Genomic DNA, 25722 nt, shown 5'->3' with positions numbered 1-25722 from the left:
TTCATTCATTCAAAATCCAAAAATTTATAAAACTTTCCCACCAAGCCCCCTAGTCCTCATCTCAAAAATTTCCACGAAAAAATATCCCCAATACTGGCAACACTGCTGCTTACACCATATTGCTGATGATATTCATATTTACAACTAGGTACAGTAAAGCACAGACGTCTTGGCACACCAAACAATTTTTTTTTAAACCACATATTTAAAGTGATATGAAGCTATTTTAAATTAAAAAATATTTTAATTTGGAATGTAACTGCATTAAGAATCTACGTCATTTTTTATTTTAGAAGAAAAAAATCTTCTATCTATATTTAAATTATAACAAATTAAAAAAGGCACACTTTTTGAGGAACAAAAGTATTGGCCAATGTAGTACCAAATTTGTTTTTTGGTACTTTTAGTTTTGGGCATTACTTTTTGTTTCATTACCCTCAAAAAAAAAATCGCTTCTGTAACATATACCCCAGGCTAGGCTATTTCTAAATTAATATATGTTTGCATCTAAACATATTATATTTACAAACAGTTTATGTCCCAAACATAATATGTTCTAACATATTAACATATATGTCCCAAACATGTTATGCTAATTTATGAAAATTATATGCTTGCAGTTAAAAATATTGTGTTAAAAATTTGAGTCCAAACATATAATTTTTACACCCAAACATATGCAAAACAGTCTTTTTCGTCCGTGATAACAGCATCAAACAGTCTAGACAATGAATGGACTAGTTTTTTGGTTTATTTGCACCTATATTCCCCCATTATTCCATCCACACTATACCAAATTTCATCAAAATCGGATAATAATAGAATACTGCAAACAACAAATACATGGCCAGGCGAACCGACACCAACGGCTAAACCGGCTCAGTTGTGAGTCGAACGGTTTATACATATTTTATGGAGCTTAAAATCAATATATCTGGTAGGCACATATTTCGCAGTTACCCTGATCACTATGTTTTTTAGGATGCTGTGCCAATACTTATGTTTGGCACTGTATATTTGGAACTTAGCTAATAAATCAAATATAATAAAATATTGTATCAATTAGATTAAAATTCTTTAAGAGGAGAAATAATATTGCATTATTTATCCGTTATATTTTTGATAAAGCTAATGTTGTTCTTATTTCTTATTTCTTTTTTTAGGGTATGTAAAAATTTCTAAAATATCTGGTAAGCTTTAGTTCTAAGTAATATTATCGATTTTTCCCCATTATTTTACTACTAGTTTAAGTATTTTTAAAATATATGAAATTAATATAATTGGAGAAATCGAGTCGGCCGATCCTGGTATATCTTTTCCATAATTTCAGCGAATTTTTCAACGATAGGTCGACCAGAGCGATGTCGAAATTCCCAAACTGAAGACTATTAATAGAGTTGTTCACCAACAGTTAAAAGTCAGTTTAAAAATTCAAATTAGAAAATATTTAAAATTAAACATTGCTCTCTTAACCCTTAAATGCCCGCTGTATCTTTTAAGATACAAACAGAAAAAAATTCGTACGTCTTAAATTTTTGACCGAATTCTGAAATCAAGTTTGATGCATTTAAAATATCATAACGCTATTTAAAAAATATATTTTTGTGGTAAGTTTGTAGTCCTTCTGAGTAATCTGCAGTCAAAATTGAAAATCCAATTTTGACAAAAAATCAAAGAAATTATTTTGCTTCCGATTTGTATTATTTACCAGAGATGATAAAAATATCTATATTCTCTAAATCAAATTGTTTATTTGTAAATAAAACCTTAGTTAAATGAAACACTGTATTTTTAAGATACAACCATTATTTAAAAAAATACACAATTTTTCATGTTAGCCTGATACTGAAACAGACAATTAACGTCCAACTGCATGATATCTTGAGATACAATTATTTATTATTCGAGCTTTATGGACAAATTGGATTAAGGAACTTGATCAATAGAACCATTTAAAAGAAAACGCCAGATACAAATCTATACACGCCTATAGGCTCGAATAATAATTAATTGTAAATTAAAAAAAAACACAACTTTTTTTTGAAAAATATGTTGTATGCACATGTTCCTTTTTAACCATTTTGTATATTTTATATTTTTTTCGTAGAAATCGGTGATCTTGTGCATTTAAGTATTAAGTTTATTTTAAATCATACAACATGGCATTAAGGGGACATGCCACATTCCGATCTTATGCTAAGTTCCTATTAACAGCGTGTAGCGCCATCTTTTGCTTATTTATATGATTTATGGAATATATAATTAAAAGCCGCTATCTTTGATAATAACTGAGACATTTGGCACACAAAGTACTCAATGCAAGTTGCGTGATATTTGGTTTTTTTTTGTTTGTTATCCACTATCGCAGATAATGATACCATGATATGGGAAACCTGAATATGTTGACATATTTGCTTTAAGAATAACATAAAATTTATGATGTCAATGGCTTGTCAGCTTCATTCATTAGGTTTTGTTTTGCATAATATATCCCCCGGCCCCAAAACTCTTCTAGAGGTATTCCCCAAATCAATCAAAACAAACCAACAAATATACTCTCGCTCTCCCACACCCAAATGGTTTCTCTTTTAGTGGCAAACACATATGTTGATGTATGTGTGTATTATTCTCAGAGAAATACTCACGTACACACATCTACTTTGTAGGTTGATAAAAACACACAATTGTTGATTTTCGCTCTTTATTATTCCTTTTTCACCTTATCCACCCCCATAGTAATCATAACCATTAAGAATAAAACAAAATCGAAAATGAAATATTTTTGTACTGGTCTTCATATTATTATTATTATAGATATCGTTGCTGTTGTTGTTGTTGTTGTCATTATACTTTCTTTATTCTTTCCAAATGCTCGCAACGTCTTGGTGTTTTTTGTGCTGAGCGAAATTTCCCTCAGTTTTCCCTAAGCATTTAAACCGTTGACAACACTCAAAACGCAAAAAAACCGTTGAAACGGAAAATTTATTCGTAGAAAATATTCGTGAAATTTCTTCTATGAAATAATAATAGATAATGGTCAAATGAAATAAATACTTGGCTGAATACAAAGTTTCTGGTGAAAAATTTACTTGTGTGTGCCGCGTATATACGAGAAGAAAAAGTAATTTTTGTTTTTATAAATACTTGATATATATATTGTTCGAATACTTGATTGTTTTTGAAACGACATATAAATTAATTACAAATACATATCTATCTAATGGGGTTTACTGTTGGTAAAAAAAGAGCTAAATAAATTTTACAAAATGTGCATTTTTTATGATATAATTTTCGTTAAAAAATATTAATATCAGATTAGAGTGAAGAAGTGGCGAAAAAAAGTAGTGAAATCTTATAGATAAGCTATATAATAAAAAAGTAGAAAATAAAAATACAAACAAAATTAATTTTACAATAACAAAAATATGTATATTAACAAAAATAAATTAATGATAATGCATGAAAATTTCATGTAATACTTGGAAATAAACATAAAAAATATTGAATTGAAAAAAAATCGACATTGTAATTATTCAAAAATCTAAAAAAAATCTAAACAAACCACATAAAAAATATAAAGCTATACGAATCTAATTAATTATATTCTAAAACTAATATTAACAAATACCAGTGTAAAAATATCGATAACGTCTCAAAAATAAAAATTTATTTTTTTTGTTAATAAATTCTTCAACTACTGGGAAACTTGTGAAAAATCAAATATAAAGTGCTTAGTCCAGTTTATTAAAAAACAAATCAATAAATAAAATAATTGTTTATGAAAAAAATATCACTAAAGTCAACACAATAAAATTCATTTTTTGGTTTTGTAAATATCATGCCTGTTTTAGAAAATGTAAGTTTACTAGTGTTTTATAAATATATCAATTAAAAATTCTATTAGAACTGTGAATAATATTAGCAATAAGGTGAATAAAACTAACAATTTTCATTTAATAATTATTAATTATAATTACTGGTTGTAACAAGAAAACAAATACATATCGTAATAATATTAACCTATTCACCATAAATTATAAGTTTGACGCCGCTACACAACAAAAAAGTTAGTTTTATTAGGGTCCACAACTATTACAGTTTTGCATATGATAAAGTCCATTAGCAAACAAGTTATAACAAAATAGTGTGATACAGACAAAAAAACTAACGATCCTCTCGAACAAAGAAAAAAAACTCTTGGAAAAATGAAGCCAATGGATCAAAATTGTTTTCTAATGGTGCTAGTCTGATTTGAATTTTATCCTTTTTAAGACTCAGGAGAGGTAAATATTTATTTTAGAACTAGTACACGGAAGGAAGAATTTTCTTATGCGAGGAACGAAATTTTAGACACGCGAAGTTTTCTTTGTCTTCAAAAGCAAATAAAAGAGTTTGGAGACAATCGTTGCACCGCTTGTCATAAATTTGGCTCAATATATTTTTAAAGAAAATATTTTATAACTAAAAGCAATTTCGGTTGCATAAAATTTCGTTTCGGAGGAAAGTATTTTTTTGGTGTATTGATTCAAGGAATTGTACACTGGTTCTCTCTCTAAAGCTTGTTGTGAGGCCAAATATTTCTTTCCCTTAAAATACTAATGCGTTTTTTGCTTATAAAGAAGACTCATTTGTTTTTTTCCTTGTCCAAAAGTCGATAATGTTTTTGAATAAAGTCGTTTTGTCCATACCATTAAGTGATTCGACTTAAAAATGGGTATCTTTACCACGGTCGCAACAGTTGGTAGAATTCTACCAAAAATTGTAGATTTTTTTTTACTGTTTGGTAGATTGGTAGAATTCTTAATTTACAATTTTTTTTATAGAAATACAATTTTGACAAAATTTTGTATAGAAATTAAAATTTTGACATAATTTGTATAGAAATAAAATTTTGACCAAATTTTCCATATAGAACTAAATTTTTGAAAAAATTTTCTATAGAAATAAAATTTTGACAATTTTCTATAGAACTAATTTTTTTCGAAAAAATTTCTATAGAAATAAAATTTTGACAAAATTTTCTATGGAAATAACATTTTGACAAAATTTTCTATAAAAATAAAATTTTGACAAAATTTTCTATAGAAATAAAATTTTGAAAAAATTTTCTATAGAAATAACATTTTGACAAAATTTTCTATAAAAATAAAATTTTGACAAAATTTTCTATAGAAATAAAATTTTGACAAAATTTTCTATAGAAATAAAATTTTGAAAAAAATTTCTATAGAAATAAAATTTTGTCAAAATTTTTTTATAGAAATAACATTTCGATAAATTTTTCTACACACAAAAAATTTTTTCTCTGATTCAATCACCAAATTAATTGATCCAATTAATTTTTTAATTGAAATGTCTTCAATCACGAAAATGATAGTATCAATCACAGTTTTAATTGGGCATAGAAAAAATTCTTGATTAAAAAATTAATTGATTTTTTCAGCAAAATTCAATTAATTTTTTAATTGATTCAATTAAAAATTTAATTGATGTTGATTGCAAAACGCAATTAATTTATTAATTAAAAAAGGTAACTATTTTTAATTACTTAGTTAGATTGGCTTAGAGTTTTAATTTGAATTAACAAATGATTGTTTGAAATACATTTTTAATTAAAAAAGTAAAAAAATCAGCACTTTTTTTAACTGAATTAGTCTTCCGAATTTGATTAAAAAGTTAATTGTATCAATTAATTTTTTAATTAAACATTTTAAAAATTTCAATCATTGACTTAATTAACATAATGTTTCTATCATGATTAAAAAGTTAATTGTATCAATTAATTTATTAATTGAAAAAATTTTCAACTTCAATTAACTTTTTAATTGGAAATATTTTGGTGATATTTTTTTCTGTGTATAGAAATAAAATTTTGACAAAATTTTCTATAGAAATAAAATTTTAACAAAATTTTCTATAGAAATAAAATTTTGACAAAATAGAAATAAAATATATATAGAAATAAAATTTTGACAAAATTTTCTATAGAAATAAAATTTTGACAAAATTTTCTATAGAAATAAAATTTTGACAACATTTTCTATAGAAATAAAATTTTTACAAAATTTTCTATAGAAATAAAATTTTGACAATTTTCTATAGAGCTAAAATTTTGACAATTTCTTATAGAACTAATTTTTTTCACAAAATTTTCTATAGAAATAAAATTTTGACAAAATTTTCTATGGAAATAACATTTTGACAAAATTTTCTATAAAAATAAAATTTTGACAAAATTTTCTATAGAAATAAAATTTTGAAAAAATTTTCTATAGAAATAACATTTTGACAAAATTTTCTATAAAAATAAAATTTTGACAAAATTTTCTATAGAAATAAAATTTTGACAAAATTTTCTATAGAAATAAAATTTTGAAAAATTTTTCTATAGAAATAAAATTTTGTCAAAATTTTTTTATAGAAATAACATTTCGATAAATTTTTCTATAGAAATAAAATTTTGACAAAATTTTCTATAGAAATAAAATTTTAACAAAATTTTCTATCGAAATAAAATTTTGACAAAATAGAAATAAAATATATATAGAAATAAAATTGTGACAAAATTTTCTATAGAAATAAAGTTTTGACAACATTTTCTATAGAAATAAAATTTTTAAAAAAATTTCTATAGAAATAAAATTTTGACAATTTTCTATAGAGCTAAAATTTTGACAATTTCTTATAGAACTAATTTTTTTCACAAAATTTTCTATATAAATAAAATTTTGAAAAAATTTTCTATAGAAATAAAATTTTGACAAAATTTTCTATAGAAATAAAATTTTGACAAAATTTTCTATAGAAATAAAATTTTGACAAAATTTTCTATAGAAATAAAATTTTGACAAAATTTTCCATATAGAACTAAAATTTTGAAAAAATTTTCTATAGAAATAAAACATTGACAAAATTTTCTATAAAAATAAAATTTTGACAAAATTTTCAATAGAAATAAAATTTTGACAAAATTGTGTATAGAAATAATAATTTGACAAAATTTTCTATAAAAATAAAATTTTGACAAAATTTTCTTTAAAAAAAAGCTAAAATTTTAAAAAAAATTTCTATAGAAATAAAATTTTGACAATTTTTTATAGAACTAATTTTTTTCACAAAATGTTCTATAGAAATAAAATTTATACAAAATTTTCTATAGAAATAAAATTTTGACAACATTTTCTATAGAATTAAAATTTTTACAAAATTTTCTATAGAAATAAAATTTTTACAAAATTTTCAATAGAAATAAAATTTTGACAAAATTTTCTATAGAAATAAAATGTTGACAAAATTTTCTATAGAAATAAAATTTTGACAAAATTTTCTATACAAATAAAATTTTCTACAGACATAAAAAAAAAAAATCTAGTTAATGGCCTCAGTTGCTAAAGCTTCCCTCTATTTGCCCATACTGAAAAAAAATATATACGTGATGTCAAAGATTACGCAACCTCAATTTTACACTCTATTAAGGACAAATTTCTTTAAAAAAAATTAAATTTTAATTAAAAGAAAGTTTATAGTCTTTGCTTCAAAAAATGTTTTCATTAAATTTGGGACACACATTTTGAAAATTTGCGTCCCTTCGTTAAAGTTGAATATCTTTAAACTCAGGCAAATTTTCCTTAAGGGAAAGAAACATTTAAAGAAATCGCCTTTAAATTAACTGAAATATTGAATCTTTAGATTTCAACTATAGGCTAAGACTTGTTTTGGGGATGGTGCAATGGTTAGCAGTCCGCCTTGCATACACAAGGTCGTGGGTTCGATTCATGCTTCGACCGAACACCAAAAAGTTTTTTAGCGGTGGATTATCCCACCTCAGTAATGCTGGTGACATTTCTGAGGGTTTCAAAGCTTCTCTAAGTGGTTTCACTGCAATGTGGAACGCAGTTCGGACTCGGCTATAAAAAGGAGGTCCCTTGTCATTGAGTTTAACATGGAATCGGGCAGCACTCAGTGATAAGAGGGAAGTTCACCAATGTGATATCACAATGGACTGAATAGTCTAAGTGAGCCTGATACATCGGGCTGTCACCTAACCTAACCTAACCTAAGACTTATTTTGAGGATTTAGCATCTTTGGTTTAAAGCTTTTCTGGAATTAACCCTTTCACTACCGAAATAAACCTGATGTTAGAAACTTTAATTTTTCATCTGTTTTTACTAGTACTAACAGCATGTAGAACAAAAATTGTCATTTTGAGAACCTACCTCAATCAAGAGCTATATGAGCTTGTTCTAAAAAGTGGATTCTTGAATTGTGACCTAATGGTCTTACGAAAATAAGTTCTATTTGGCCTATAATATCTTTCAAAGTGTGAGAAAAAATACAAAAAAGATCCCGAAAAAGTATCAGCTATAGTTTTTGGGTGAATGTCCATTTACTAGAAACATACAGAAGAAAAATTGTCTCAAAATTCCATATTTTTCGTTTATTGTTAAAGAAGTTTATAAAAATGTATTTTAGTGCTCACCAATATAGAAAATATTTATAGCTTATTTATAGCCTGTACTTTAAACTAATATAAAAAAATAAATCGAAACTAAGTGGAAATATAGAATTTGGTGTCTTTTTCGAATGTCCTTCTAAGTGGACATAGGTAGTGAAAGGGTTAAGAAAATATTTTTTATTTCGAAGTATACGTCATTATTTGGATTTTTAAACTGGCATATGTTTGTAAGTGTTTTATTAATATAACGGAAAATCCTAATTTAAATTTTATAGATCCTAGATTTAAAGCCAGATAGGTCGCAAAAAAATTTCCTTATTTTAAAGAACCCGCATTTTTGGCTCGGAATCAATACTAAAAATCCTTAAAGGAAGGCCAAAATCTTTGGATACAAGTAAACTTTTTTTGAGTGCACATAATTCTTTAAAATCCGATTTTAAAGATTAAATCTGAAAATTGTAGTCATCATGTTTAGTTAAAATTTTCTAAAATAAACATGCAATTTTTTTCATAGTGGGTTGCCTTGGAAAAATGAACAACAACCCAGCAAGAAAAATTGGAAGTTCTTCCAAAGGCACAACTTTAAAAGCACTTCCAGAATATGTTCTCCCAATAATGTTCTTTATTTTAACTCCCCAGGAATTAAAATAATTTCATTCAAATTTTTTATAACTTGGTTTTTTCATACTTTTAATGGGTAATTTTAACTTTTTTGTTTCAAATAGGTTAAAAACAGAGTAAGAATTCATAAAATGGTACAAATCATTTAAATTTTGTCGAAAAAAATGCTAAATCCAATCTGAAAAAATTGTGATTTTTTGAAAATATTTCAGTTCAAACGTTTTCGACAAGCGTTAGAATCCATTAAAAATTATAAAAAATTATAAAAATTATTTATTTGACAAAATATCACATAATTTTTTAATTTACATTCAAAACATCGGATCACACCTAAAGAAGTGATGCAAATGCAACGGCTGTTGAAATGCAGGACTTCCGTCCTATGACAAGCCCATGTTAAATGCATCGCTTCTGCGTCAATTTTGTATCACTTCCGGATCCAAAAAGAACATTTTCATTACTTTTTTGGCGACGCTTTTTTTGCTGGGAATTTTTTGTTTAAAACAAAAAAATACATTTTTAAAGGAATTAAATTAGAGATCATTTTTTTATTAGATCAAAATAATGCCACAACAAGGCGAAGGAAAAATATTTGAAAAATGTCGTTTGTATATATATATAGAAATGATATATGTAAAGGGTGATTTGTTAAGAGCTTGATAACTTTTTTTTTAAAAAAAACGCATAAAATTTGCAAAATCTCATCGGTTCTTTATTTGAAACGTTAGATTGGTCCATGACATTTACTTTTTGAAGATAATTTCATTTAAATGTTGACCGCGGCTGCGTCTTAGGTGGTCCATTCGGAAAGTCCAATTTTGGGCAACTTTTTCGAGCATTTCGGCCGGAATAGCCCGAATTTCTTCGGAAATGTTGTCTTCCAAAGCTGGAATAGTTGCTGGCTTATTTCTGTAGACTTTAGACTTGACGTAGCCCCACAAAAAATAGTCTAAAGGCGTCAAATCGCATGATCTTGGTGGCCAACTTACCGGTCCATTTCTTGAGATGAATTGTTCTCCGAAGTTTTCCCTCAAAATGGCCATAGAATCGCGAGCTGTGTGGCATGTAGCGCCATCTTGTTGAAACCACATGTCAACCAAGTTCAGTTCTTCCATTTTTGGCAACAAAAAGTTTGTTAGCATCGAACGATAGCGATCGCCATTCACCGTAACGTTGCGTCCAACAGCATCTTTGAAAAAATACGGTCCAATGATTCCACCAGCGTACAAACCACACCAAACAGTGCATTTTTCGGGATGCATGGGCAGTTCTAGAACGGCTTCTGGTTGCTCTTCACTCCAAATGCGGCAATTTTGCTTATTTACGTAGCCATTCAACCAGAAATGAGCCTCATCGCTGAACAAAATTTGTCGATAAAAAAGCGGATTTTCTGCCAACTTTTCTAGGGCCCATTCACTGAAAATTCGACGTTGTGGCAGATCGTTCGGCTATTCATGATGAAATGTCAAAGCATACTGAGCATCTTTCTCTTTGACACCATGTCTGAAATCCCACGTGATCTGTCAAATACTAATGCATGAAAATCCTAACCTCAAAAGAATCACCCTTTACTTGACATATGTATCAGGTATTGTATCTACTACACAATTATGTATATATTTAGAGAAAGAGAGAGAGAGAAATGAAATATTGTAAAGGAAAACAATAAAGCGAATTGATTGCATTGCAATACTTCACGGTGGTGGGCGGTAGGATGGCCGGCCGTCTGCAAAAGTTCTCTTAATTAGCCAAACATTGACGGTCCTCATATATATTTAACGTTGATTAATGTTTTTATAAAGACAATTTAAGGGGATTAATATATTAGCTGAGGGGCTTTTTCAAGCAATTTTTCATTCGAAAATGCGTATCAGTGTTGAAAATTTATTTAAATTCGAAATTAAGTCCAGCCAAATGAGTATTATTTCATATTTTGGATTCACAACATAACAGGTTGGCTGATAAGTCCACGGTCTGACACATAGATGGCGTCGCTAGTATTAAATGCATATTATTTTTATATAGTACCAACCTTCAAATGATTCGTGTCAAAATTTGACGTCTGTAAGTCAATTAGTTTGTGAGATAGGGCGTCTTTTGTGAAGCAACTTTTGTTATTGTGAACAAAATGGAAAAAAGGAATTTCGTGTTTTGATAAAATACTGTTTTCTGAAGGGAAAAAATACGGTGGAAGCAAAAACTTGGCTTCATAATGAGTTTCCGGACTCTGCCCAGGTTTTTTGGGATGCGCATGGAATAATTTTTATCGATTATCTTGAGAAGGGAAAATCCATCAACAGTGACTATTATATGGCGTTATTGGAGCGTTTGAAGGTCGAAATCGCGGCAAAACGGCCCCATATGAAGAAGAAAAAAGTGTTGTTCCACCAAGACAACGCACCGTGCCACAAGTCATTGAGAACGATGGCAAAAATTCATGAATTGGACTTCGAATTGCTTCCACACCCACCGTATTCTCCAGATCTGGCCCCCAGCCCCTTTTTCTTGTTCTCATACCTCAAAAGGATACTCACAGGGAAAAAATTTGGCTGCAATGAAGAGGTGATCCCCGAAACTGAAGCCTATTTTGAGGCAAAACCGAAGGAGTACTACCAAAATGGTATCAAAAAATTGGAAGGTCGTTAAAATCGTTGTATCGCTCTTGAAGGGAACTATGTCGAATTTTGACAAAAAAATGTGTTTTTCTTTGTTAGACCGGGGACTTGTCAGCCAACCTGTTATAACATTAAAATTTATTATTATTAAAGAAAAGTAATCGTGAAAATTATTAAAGAAAAGTAACCGTGAAAAAATTGTGTTTTTTTGTGAAAATTTTAGAGAAATATTAAGTCAATAAAATCAAGTCGATAAAAGCAATTAAATTACAATTAAATGAAAATATTTTTTTTTCAGTATGGTAATTTTAGTAGTTTCAATTTACAACACTTTGTGTCAGCTACCCTGTATATCTACTTTAATTTTTCATAATGACAATATTATTAACACCTTTTATATTGGCCGCTATTGCTCTTCATTTAATTTGTATTGTTTTTAGTCTATTGTTTAGTGGTGTCATAAATATTTTTAAATTCGCTTGTCATTTGTTTATGTGCAATTCTTTTTTTCTATTCTTTTTTCATCTTATTTACGTTTTGCTGCTGAGAAGATAGATGTGTATGGTCTCGAAATGAAAATGGTGTTGAACGACCATCTACGTAGGGTGGGATGTATGGGTTGCCTTATAGATGATGGGTGGGTTAAAGGGGAATAATATTTTGTTCCATTTTTTTTTAGTTTGTTTTGTTTTTGACATAGGCGAACATAGATTAACATTTACTCTAATTCTGGAAAATGAAATAATTCTGTTTTTCTTTTTCTTTTTTTGTTTTCTTTTTTTTTGTTTTGTTTCGTTTTCTGTTTTTTTTTTTGTGGCTAAACAAATGGCAGCATTGTTTTCCCTTTCACTTTGGTATTTTTATGTGCTTTTTGTTTGCAAAATATGGCTTCAGATGCAAAGGTATTTTTTTGTAGGTATTTCACCACAGGTCTCTTAATTCAATTAAACAAATAAATATTTTTTTGTAACAGAATTCCTAGAAAACGAAATAATCGAATTTCGTAAAACAAAGAAGAGTGTCTTTTGGTTGTTTTTCTATCTTGTAAACATTGGCCGGAATCCCTTGTAACACACTTCCTTTGTGAAACGTGAAGAATCCCCGAACAGGAAGTTCATTTATTTTTAAATGAAATATTAAGTACAATCGATGGGAGAATTGTTAAGTAATAATTTACAAGTATTGAAAACAAAAAGGCAAATTCCTAGAAAAATTTAAGAAAAAAAACCAGTTTAAAAAGCCAAAACAAAAATTTCATAATTAATCCAGTTCATTAGTGCGAAACTGCATGAAATATTGACTTACCAACAAAGGTAAATCAAAGAAAACGTGAAGAGACAAACAAGTAAGTAAAGTAGAAAGTTGGGTGGGGTCGACTATATTATACCCTAAACCAGCCCTACTGAATTATTAGAGTAAACATACACTCAATAAAAAGTGAAACCTCTATTTCAATTTAACTTTATTTTAGTTCATGTTTTTATTAGTTAAATGAACTAAAAAAACGGGGAAAAATTATGCACAAATGAAGCATAAAATTTACTAAATTCGTACTTCTCACAAAATAGTTTATTATTTCTTTAAATTTTGAAATTTTACTACAAATACGCCCATTTTGAACTTCGTATGACGCTAATTTTTGCAATTTTGAACTCCAATTTTTTTTAGTTCAAACTAAAAAATTTTTTCTGACAAGTGAAAAAAAAAATTAATGGTTTCTAATAAATTTTCTTGAATGTGTGGAAAAACATTCACTGTTTTTTCAGTGTAAGCATTTTAGGTGTATAATTTCTATAGATTTGGTTAACTGTATGTGTAATATTTCGGACATAAACCAAATTCGATTCAAGTTGACATTTTAGCTGAAGAGAGGCACTATAATAAGAGAGAATAGTGGCTTACAACTGTAATTGCATCTTCATTTGAGGTAAAGCGCTTGCCAGCAAGGATTTTTTTTAGATTTGGGAACAAGTAAAAGTCACCGGGAGCTAAATCAGGAGAATAAGGTGGGTGGTCAAGCAACTCGTACTTTAATTCGTTGATTTTAGCCATTGTTAAAACACTCTTGTGCGCTGGTGCGTTGTCTTGATGAATTTTTTTTGTGTTGTAAGCCAGGACGTTTTTCTCGAACTTGTACATTTAATTGATCCAAAAGGTTGCAGTAACATAGTACTCTGAATTTATTGTTTTACCCTTTTGCAATAAAATACCTTTGAAGTCCCAAAAAACTACTTTGACAACAATTTCTGTTGTTGTTGCTGTTTTTGGACGTCCACTACGTGGTTCATCTTCAATGCTTGTACGACCACGTTTAAATTCAGCAACCGAATTTTTTACTGTTGCATATGAAGGAACACTTTCACCTAACACATTCACTATATCATTACACTGAAAAAAAAACATACTCGTTTCCAAAGATTTTGTCTTTACTTTAAAAAATTTGGTATTGATTCCGAGCCAAAGAAGCGGAGAATACAAGTAAGGATACTTTTAAGACACAATTCTCTTTTAAATTTAGGTTTTGTGTACTTGCTTCTAGGAAGCAAATTTTAATTTTTCGCTTTCTCAGTATTTTTTCTTCATATGCTATCAAAGTCCTTTAAAAACGAGTTAACGGCAACTTTATTTTCCAAATTAGGACTCGACTTCCAGTAGAAATTATGCTATGTTTGAAGTAAAAAACTTCTTTAAAATAAAGTTTTGAAAAACATGTCCTATATTTGAACGGTTTTTTGCTTTGTAGTCAAGATGCAAAAATACAACAAATTTAAAGACAATTTCATTAAATTTAAAGAATTTTTCTGAATTATTAAAGTCAAGTTGACCTTAATTTTTTCTTTCATGTTAAGATACCCATTTTTAAGTCAAATCACTTAATTATAAGAACAATACGACTTCATTGAAAAGTTTATCGACTTTTGGACAAGGAAAATAACTTTTTTTTTAGAGAAATGCGTCTTCTATGCTAAGCAAAATTTGTATTCGTATTTTAAAGACATGAAATCTTTGACCTCACGACAATATTTTTTTCAGTGTATGAATTTCTTGTCCCGATAAACCTTTTTTATGTAAATATTTAATGACAGCACACATTTCTAATTTTTCCATTGTACAAAAAATTGCGGATGCGTCATTTTTGAACACCTGTTTCTATATGAAGGAGTTGCCAGATCGAAACAAAACTTAACATGTGTTCATAACAGAGATGGAAGTTTCCAAAACACTAAACTTTTTTCTGTTTATACCGCGCTTTTTGTGGTAGGCTAAGAAGTTTCCAAACTGCCCTCGTATATAAATCACGTTTGGTTGATACCACAGAAGGTTACCACTTGCTAAATTTGATTAAGATCGGGTAATAAATAAGTGTTTTATGGTCAAATTGGGAAAATCGGGCGAAACATAGTATATATGGGAGCTATATCTAAATCTGAACCGATGTCAATGAAATTTTGCACACTTGAATGGTGGTGAATTATATTGCTCTGTAGCAAATTGGATGGATCGGTTAGAAAAGAAGAGCAATATGACCCCATTTGTCGAATTCGGGCGATACATATATATGGAAGCTAAAGGGTGATTTGTTAAGAGCTTGATAACTTTTTTTTAAAAAAAACGCATAAAATTTGCAAAATCTCATCGGTTCTTTATTTGAAACGTTAGATTGGTCCATGACATTTACTTTTTGAAGATAATTTCATTTAAATGTTGACCGCGGCTGCGTCTTAGGTGGTCCATTCGGAAAGTCCAATTTTGGGCAACTTTTTCGAGCATTTCGGCCGGAATAGCCCGAATTTCTTCGGAAATGTTGTCTTCCAAAGCTGGAATAGTTGCTGGCTTATTTCTGTAGACTTTAGACTTGACGTAGCCCCACAAAAAATAGTCTAAAGGCGTCAAATCGCATGATCTTGGTGGCCAACTTACCGGTCCATTTCTTGAGATGAATTGTTCTCCGAAGTTTTCCCTCAAAATGGCCATAGAATCGCGAGCTGTGTGGCATGTAGCGCCATCTTGTTGAAACCACATGTCAACCAAGTTCAGTTCTTCCATTTTTGGCAACAAAAAGTTTGTTAGCATCGAATGATAGCGATCGCCATTCACCGTAACGTTGCGTCCAACAGCATCTTTGAAAAAATACGGTCCAATGATTCCACCAGCGTACAAACCACACCAAACAGTGCATTTTTCGGGATGCATGGGCAGTTCTTGAACGGCTTCTGGTTGCTCTTCACTCCAAATGCGGCAATTTTGCTTATTTACGTAGCCATTCAACCAGAAATGAGCCTCATCGCTGAACAAAATTTGTCGATAAAAAAGCGGATTTTCTGCCAACTTTTCTAGGGCCCATTCACTGAAAATTCGACGTTGTGGCAGATCGTAAGTCTATTCATGATGAAATGTCAAAGCATACTGAGCATCTTTCTCTTTGACACCATGTCTGAAATCCCACGTGATCTGTCAAATACTAATGCATGAAAATCCTAACCTCAAAAGAATCACCCTTTATATCTAAATTTGATCCGATTTTTTCCAAATTTAATAGCGTTCGTTCTTGTATCGCAAAAAACATTGTACCAAATTTCGTCGAAATCGGTTAATGAATGCGACCAGAATTCTGCGAACACCAAATACATGCACGGCCGGACGGACACCAAGGTCTAGATCGATTCAGGAGATGATTTTGAGTCGATCGGTATATATTTGATAGTGTCTAAAATCAGCATTTCTGATAGGCACATTAATTTTTTTTTTTTTTGCAGATCAAAGTTATTATACCCTGACCACTATGTGGTTAAGGGTATAAATATAATCAATTCACAGAAAAAATATCACCAAATATTTACAATTTGGTTGAAGTTGAAATTCTTTTCAATTAAAAAATATTTTTTAATTGAAAAAAAAAAAATCAATATTGATTGATACAATTAACTTTTTAAGATAAAATCAGGTAATTTTTTTTTAATTTTTTTTTTTTATGGCCTGTTCCTGTATATCGAACGAAAGCTTTCTTTCGTATTCCAAACGAAAGAAAATTGATTTTTGTTCTTTTATTTCGAAAGGCAAGTCACTTCATATTTTGTTGTCGAGTAATAAACGAACATATACAATAAGTGTCAAGAAAAAAGTAAAAGCATTGTTAACATTTCAATAAATTCTCAGGCCAAAAATTTAAAAATACTCATTTTTAATAATCAATGTATTCTCATACAAACGAATCGAACTTTCAAAAATAGAAAAACCCAAATTCATTCGAATTCGAGTGACTGCCTTTCATTCGAACTGGTTTTCGTTCGATATACAGGAACAGGGCATTAATTTTTAATTAAATATTTATTTGAAACAATTAATTTTTTACTAAAACTAAAAAACACCAAGACAGTTAAGGACTTAATTACGTTACTTAACTTAGTTAAGTTACGCCTTACAAAATTAATTTAAATTTTTAATATAAATTTTTAAATTTTTAATTAAAAAAATTGATTGATACAATTAACTTTTTAATCAACTCGGAAGACTAAGTTAATTAAAAAATGGATTTTTTTTTAATTTCAATCTAAAAACACCAAGTCAGTTAAGAACGTAATTGAAAATAGTTACGTCTTTAAAAATAATAAAAAAAGAAAGAAAAATTAAAAAAATCTATTGAGTTTTGTAATCAACATCAATTAAATTTTTAATTAAACCAATTAAAAAATTAATTGAAATTTGCTAATGAAATCAATTAATTTTTTAATCAAGTATTGTTTATGCCCAATTAAAACTGTGATTGATACTATGATTTTCGTGATTGAAGACATTGCAATTAAAAAAAATTAATTGGATCAATTAATTTCGTGATTGAATCAGAAATAAAGAAATTTATACAATATAATTTCAAAATTTATGGGTTTGGCTGTAAAATGAATTAAATTAAAAAATAATAACAATCAATTCCAGTGTTGCTGGTTCTTGTCCCCAAATTATGATGTTTTCGTTCCCAAAACTCCCCAATTTAAATACAAATTCCTCATAAAAATCCCCAATACATTTTTGACAATTTTTTTTTGGAAAAAAATAAAGCAAAAGGCTCTGCTGTAGAAAATCAGTAATAACTTAAATTAAAATTTTGTAAAATCCAACATGCTGCAATAAAATCAAGATTTCGAACCACAACATCCAGAGACTATAATCGTCTTCCAAATGCTGGAGATGTAAAAAAATTAATTGGATTAATTTCGTGATTGAATCAGAAAAAAAGAAATTTATACAAAATAATTTCAAAATTTATGGGTTTGGCTGTAAATGAATTAAATTAAAAAATAATAACAATCAATTCCAGTGTTGCCAGTATTTTTCTGGCTCTTGTCCCAATATTATGATGTTTTCGTCCCCAAAAATCCCCAATTTAAATACAAATTCCCCATAAAAATCCCCAATACATTTTTGACAAGTTTTTTTTTTGAAAAAAATAAAGCAATAGGCTCTGCTGTAGAAAATCAATAATAACTTAAAAATTAAAATTTTGTCAAATCCAGAAAGCTGCAATAAAATCAAGATTTCGAACCACAACATTCAGAGACTGGTAATCGTCTTCCAAATGCTGGAGATGTAAATTCGGTCACTTTGTATTTATGAACAAAAATTTGCTTCTATATATTCAAGTAGCAAATTTGGGTGGTAGACAACGTTGCCAAAGTTGGTAGAATTCTACCAGAAATGGTAGATTTTTTATTTTTTGGTAGATTGGTAGGATTTTTGATGTTTTGCTAGATTTTGCAGAGGTACTTCAACATTTTCTATAGAAATAAACTTTTGACAAAATTTTAAGAAAATTTTGTATATGGAAAAAAATGTTGAGAACATTTTCTACATAGAAATAAAATTTTGACAAAATTTGCTATATAGAAAAAATTTTTGACAAAATTTTCTATAGAAATAAAATTTTGACAAAATTTTCTATAGAATTAAAATGTTGACACTTTCTATAGAAATAAAATTTTGACAAAATTTTTTGTAGAAATAAAATTTTGACAAAACTTTTTTTAGAAATATAATTTTGACAAAATTTTCTATAGAAATAATTTAAAAAAAAGATCAAACCGATTTCTTGAAAAAATCCCCACAAAAATTTCCAAATTTATGGAAATTCCCCACCAAATCGCCATGTCCCCAACTCAGAAATTTCGTCCCCATTCACGAAAAAATATCCCCGATTTGGGGAAAAATCCCTAATACTGGCAACACTGATCAATTAAGTTAAATTTTCAAATTAATTAAAATCAAGAGGTTATTCAAATGTTTTCTAATTTTTAAATTTGATATTTTTTTTGGTACCATTTTTAATTGATTATTAAAAATATCCAACTAAAAACAATTATACTAGTTTACAAAAAAAAATTTTTTTTTTTCATGTATATTTTATGAGAGGTGACTTTTCTTATGAGAGATGACTGTTCTTGATGAGAGGTGACTGTTCCGTAAAAAATTTTTAACTTTCATTTTCGAATTCAGCATTTCAAAATACATAAGAAAAATCACCTCTCATTATGTGTAAATTTTCTGTGTAAAGGTGGGTATTAAGTTCGAGTTTAGCCGCTAAAAACGTCATTTTTTCACGATTACTTTTCTTTAATAATCTATTTTAAGGAATACAAACTTTGTGAAAATTTGCTTTGGGCTTTTCCCCATCAAGTTATAATAAAATTTGCAACAAATATGTATAATTTCATGGATTTCTCTTACTGATTTAGTTTTCACTTTAGCGATTTTAGCGTCTAAACTCGAACTTAATACTCACCTTAAACTAGTTTTATTGATCGATAAAAGGACGGATAAAAGGACGGACGGAAGAAGTAATTAAAATGTTTCCAATTTTTATACCCTTCACCACTACTGTGGTACAGGGTATAATAAGTTTGTGCATTTGTATGTAAAGCCAAGAAGGAAAAGTCTGAGACCCATCGTTTAGTATACCGATCGTCTTAGAATTCAATTCTGAGTCGATTTAGCGATGTCCGTCTGTCTGTCTGTCTGTCTGTCCGTCTGTCTGTCTGTTGATGTATTTTTGTGTGCAAAGTACATCTCGCAGTTTTAGTCCGATTGTCCTAAAATTTGGTATGGGGTCCTGTTTCGGCTCAAAGACGATCCCTATTGATTTTGGAAAAAATCGGTTCAGATTTAGATATAGCTGCCATATATATTTTTCACCGATCTGGTCATAATTGGCGTGTATATCAACCGATCTTCCTCAAATTCCGTACATCCCAATATTTTATGAGTCTCGAAAAACTTGCAAAATATCATCCAAATCGGTTCAGATTTAGATATAGCTCCCATATATAGCTTTCGCCCGATTTACACTCCTTTGTCCACAGAGGCCAATTTTTTGCTCCGATTTAGTTGAAATTTTGCACAGGGAGTAGAATTAGCATTATAGCTATGCGTGTCAAATTTGGTTGAAATCGGTTCAGATTTAGATATTGCTCCCATATATAGCTTTCGCCCGATTTACACTCATATGACCACAGAGGATAATTTTTTGCTCCGATTTAGTTGAAATTTTGCACAGGGAGTAGAATTAGCATTGTTGCTATGCGTGCCAAATTTGGTTGAAATCGGTTCAGATTTTGATATAGCTCCCATATATATGTTTTTCTGATTTCCACAAAAATGGTCAAAATAGTAACATTTTCCTTGTAAAATCGCCACTGCTTAGTCGAATAGTTGAAAAAATGACTCTAATTTTCTTAAACTTCTAATACATATATATCGAGCGATAAATCATAAATAAACTTTTGCGAAGTTTCCTTAAGATTGCTTCAGATTTAAATGTTTCCCATATTTTTTTTACTAACATTGTGTTCCACCCTAGTCTATTAGCCAACTTAAATTTTGAGTCTATAGATTTTGTAAAAGTCTATCAAATTCTTCCAGATCGAGTGATATTTAAATGTATGTATTTGGGACAAACCTTTATATATAGCCCCCAACACATTTGACGGATGTGATATGGTATCGAAAATTTAGATCTACAAAGTGGTGCAGGGTATAATATAGTCGACCCGCCCGACTTTAGACTTTCCTTACAGGTTTTTATTGTGATTTTGTGTAGTGTACATTTTTTACACTCTGTTTCTGCCTCGACTATTGGAACTTGTACTATTTTTATTTTTTATTTGTTAGTTATAAATATAAGCTTAGATTACTAAGGTCTTAAGCTCTGTACATATTATTATTAAGACATTTGAACTAATTATTTTCAAAAATTTTTTATTCCTTTCAGGCTTGTAAATTTGTTAAATGATGGCCAAAGATGGCGGCTAAACCACCCAAGCCGCCAGGAAATTTTCTAAGTAATTCAGAGAACAATAACAGCATCAGCAACAATAATAATTCCAATAACATAAATAACAATAACAACAACGAAAATAACAGTGATAGACTACCAACAGAAAACGCCAACAGTACTCCTTCAAAAAAGGCCACTTGCAATTGTACCAATATAACTATAATGCACTTGTTTCATGAAATGAAACAAGAATTTCCCACAATACCAGATACCGTAGTGACCCAATGTGTCAATGAGAATTGTCATCAACGTGAAAATTGCATACAAATGTTACGTAATGAATTGGAATTGAATCCAATACCAGTTCAGAGTTATCCTGCCAAAGTTTTACATCCGCCAAATAATAATCACAATAGTCATAGTCACACATTACATCACAATAGCAATCATAATCAACAACAACAACATTCAGTAACATCACCAAAACCACCTTTGCAACAGAAACCCTTGGGTCTACAACAAAAGGCACCATTGAAACTTCCTTTGAAACCTGTTAGGCCAGCGCCATTACAGCCACCAATATTGAATGCAGTGTCAGGGGACAATAGCCCTATAGTATCCAATCCAACACCACCACCACCAGTACCTCCGCCTATACCAACTTCAAGATCACGACCTACTACACTAGATTCACGTCGCCAAGCGCTAAAAAAGTCTGCATCTGGGGATATTGCTGAGTGTCTAGGTCCCATAAATGAAGATATTAATGATATGCCAACATTTAATCCATCATCACCATTACCTCCTCCAGTTTCCAATAGTAATAAGCCAAATTCCCCACAATTACCTAGTAAAGGAGAGAATGTGGCCAGAGCACGACCGACTACTCTCAATTTAACAACTTCTATAAACTCACATAAAAAAACCAGCAGTACTGAGACTTTGGAGGAAGGGGATAATGTGGCAAGAAAATCAACTTCCCCCATAGAGCAGAGTGCCCAACAAAATCTCTCACAGATGGTGAGTAATAATAAAATTGGTGAGAATGGCAATAGTGTTAGTGAGACAACGACGACAACTTCAAACGAACAAAATATACCACGAGTACGACCAACTACGCTCAATTTAAATTCCCAACTGCAACAGCAACAGAGACAACTTTTAAATGTACAATTGCAAGAGCAATTTTTGCAACAACGCAATAGACAGCATTCAGCGTTATCGCAAACGCAGGCAAACTCTGCAGCATCGTCATCATCCACAGCAAATAACACAACAAGTGCCGGTGTCATTATTAAACCCGTGCGCAAAGCTCCACTACCTCCCATTGCTCCCAAACCCGTTTTGTCTCACAGCCACACCAACAACATTAATAACAACTATAATCATAGTGATTCTCTTTCCTCCAGCCATACAAACAGCCCCCTATCAGAGTCGGAGATTTCCGTAAATGTTTCATTATCGGCACCACCTTCTCCCACATCATCGTCCAATACATCCACATCCACAACATCTAGAACTCACCATACTACACAAAACTTGCAAAACAAATCGCCAATACGGCATCGTTCAGTCATAACATTACAACCCGAGCCACCGTACACGCGTGATTTTTTGCAAACAACTAGAACGCCATCCCATCTAGCGTTTGGTGGTGGTACAACAGCAACGGAATCGGTTACGTTAACGCCAACAACCAATACCGCCAACTCGTCCGTTGTCTCATCGCCAACGAATTCCGGCTATAGCGGTTGTTCACAAAAAAGCTATACATCGGTTAATCTCACCCTGAGACCGCCTACCACGGTTCTAAACTCTGCCCTCCAGCCATCGGCAATTGATATAACAGCTGGCCCTGGATTTTCGGGGGCAAGTGGTGGTGGTAAAAGTCTTTCGTATTCGAGCACATCATACGATGCACGACTGGGTTATCAGCAAAATTTCCACATTACCGTAACGGATGAAGGTGGTGTCTTTAGTGCCAGTCGTAGACGGCCACAACAACAACAGCGCAATACAAATCAAGTAAATATCTGTGAAAATCAATATGATGGTAATTCGGATGGTGATAAATATAATCATGTAAATTCTTTATATGCTGAACAGCAACAACATTTGCAACAACAGCAGTATTTACAACAGCAACTACAAAATCTACGACAACAACAGCTACAGCAACAACAGCAATTTCACAATAGTAGGGATTTGCATTCAAATAAATCCCAGAAAATTAAATCGCCACAAGGTATTGGCAGTGGTAATTTTGGAAATATGTGTCTAGCACCTCAGCAAGCAGAAGATGGTAAGAATAAATGATACAAATGTGTGTTAATATTATTGCGTGTTAATGTTCATTTTGTCGCACCAATATTCTCAAATTTAAAGTGTAACAACAGACATGAAGGCATTTATATCTTTTATTAAAACTTGAATAGAAACGTTGCAATGTATGCAGAAAACAAGCTGTGTTTTTGCCACCGTGGTGCAATGGTTAGCATGCCCGCCTTGCATACACAAGGTCGTGGGTTCGATTCCTGCTTCGACCGAACACCAAAAAGTTTTTCAGCAGTGGATTATCCCACCTCAGTAATGCTGGTGACGTTTCTGAGGGTTTCAAAGCTTCTCTAAGTGGTTTCACTATAATGTGAAACGCCGTTCGGACTCGGCTATAAAAAGGACGTCCCTTATCATTGAGCTTAACATGGAATCAGGCAGCACTCAGTGATAAGAGAGAAGTTCACCAATGTGGTATCACAATGGACTGAATAGTCTAAGTGAGCCTGATACATCGGGCTGCCACCTAACCTAACCTAACCATCTTTGGCCCGATAATTACACTGAAAAAAACTTAGACTTTTTTTATACCCTAAACCACATAGGGGTCAGGGTATACACACAAAATTTTTTTTTTCTAATTCAATCACGAAATTAATTGATCCAATTAATTTTTTAATTGAAATATCTTCAATCACGAAAATGATAGTATCAGTCACAATTTTAATTGGGCGTAATTTTTGATTTAAAGATTAATTGATTTGAAAATTTCAATTAATTTTTTAATTGATTTAATTAAAAATTTAATTGATGTTGATTGCAAATCTCAATTAATTTCTTGAATTAAAAAGGTGACTATTTTCAATTACTTTCTTATCTGACTTTGTGTTTTTAGTTTGATTAAAAAATCGATTGTTTGAAATAAATATTTATTTAAAAATTAAATATTTTCCATCAATTTTTTAAGTTACTTAGTCTTCCGAGTTTGATTAAAAAGTTAATTGTATCAATTAATTTTTTAATTAAAAATTGTCAATCATTGATTTAATTAATTGAATGCTTAATGCTTTCATTTTGATTAAGAAGTTAATTTATCAATTAATTTATTAATTGAAAAAATTTTCAACTTCAATCAACTTTTTAATTGGAAAAAATTTGGCGTTATTTTTTCTGTGTAGTAATTTTGATCTGCAAAAAAAAAAACTATCTACCAGAAATATTGATTTTAGACCCCATAAAATATATACCGATCGGCTCGGAATCACCTCCGTCCATGTGGACGGTAGAAGGTGTTTTTTGATACAAGGACTAACGCTATTGAATTTGGAAAAATTGGTTCAAATTTAGATATAGGTTAGGTTAGGTTAGGTTGTAGAGAATGGCTTCAATTATTGAATTGAATTGATGTCCACTTATACCACCATAGGTCCATTGTTATGCCTCGATTTAATATTTTCAAATTCTTCCTCCAGTGGTGGTCTCCTTTAGAGCCGCTCAAGAACTTCCATGTTTTTCAGCGAAATTTTATATATAGCTCCCATAATACAGGTACCAGATTCGGGTATGAAATGATCGTTTTTTGAAAATATATTATATTAATGGGAAAGTAAAAAAAACGGTCATTACTTGTTGTGCAACATTTAACATTGCTGTCACTTGCTTTTGACTCAAACTGTCATCACCATCCAATATCGTTTGCAATTTGGCGTCTTCAAACTTTTTTGGTGGTCGTCATTTCTCACATCAAAATCTAATCTAAACAGTTGAAACCATATTTTACATGACGCTTCTGATAGAGCATGATCACCCAATGCTTCGACAAGCATTCGATGCGAATCTGCAGCACTTTTCTTGAAATGAAAATAAAAAATTAATGCTTTCCCCAAATCATCACTTTCTGGTACAAAATTCGACATTTTTAACGCGATGAAAAAATTATGATGTTGTCTGTTCAATGACTTGAAGTATACTAAATATTTTTCACAGATGTCATAGCAAAGAAACAAAAAAAAAAATAAGGATTCGATCACAACAAATGTTCCCTACACACAAAAAATTTTTTTTCTGATTCAACCACGAAATTAATTGATCCAATTAATTTTTTAATTGAAATGTCTTCAATCACAGAAATGATAGTATCAATTAATAAATTAATTGACAGTCAATTAAAAAATTAATTGATCCAATTAAATATTTAATTGATACTATTAATTTGTGTGATTGATTTTTATTTCAATTAAAAAATTTGTTGAATCAATTAAATTTTTAATTGAATATTTTTTAAAACTCAATTAAGATTTTAATTGGAAAAATTTTCGTGAAAATTTTTTCTGTGTATCGAGACATTTGTATCTTGACGCTCACTTCATACCGGTATACCTGGTATGATTTCGACAAATGGGGTCACATTGCGCTTCTTTACTAACCGATCTCAAATTTGGCACAAAGTAAACATTTTAAGTGTGCAAAATTGAAATCGGTTCAAATTTAG

General features: G+C 30.1%; 1 protein-coding gene across 5 annotated transcripts in view; it reads left to right on the top strand.

The window, feature by feature from the left end:
* The first annotated feature begins 3705 nt into the window (after positions 1 to 3705).
* Positions 3706 to 25722, top strand: part of Tab2 (TAK1-associated binding protein 2) — a 40179-nt gene continuing 18162 nt past the window's right edge. For 4 of the 5 annotated variants that reach the window (XR_012723692.1, XM_075313350.1, XM_075313351.1 and 1 more), the window contains exons 1-2: positions 3706 to 3856; positions 20952 to 23259. Coding sequence is in view for 4 of the 5 variants with exons in the window: in XM_075313350.1 (XP_075169465.1) it covers positions 20982 to 23259 (2278 nt within the window). In the remaining variant the exon portion in view is untranslated. The remainder of the gene's footprint in view (positions 3857 to 20951; positions 23260 to 25722) is intronic. The other variant, XM_075313349.1, reaches the window with a different exon arrangement.

This window comes from Haematobia irritans, chromosome 5, assembly GCF_050003625.1.
Source record: "Haematobia irritans isolate KBUSLIRL chromosome 5, ASM5000362v1, whole genome shotgun sequence".
Classification (NCBI taxonomy): domain Eukaryota; kingdom Metazoa; phylum Arthropoda; class Insecta; order Diptera; family Muscidae; genus Haematobia; species Haematobia irritans.
This window is presented reverse-complemented; position numbering and strand designations above follow the sequence as displayed.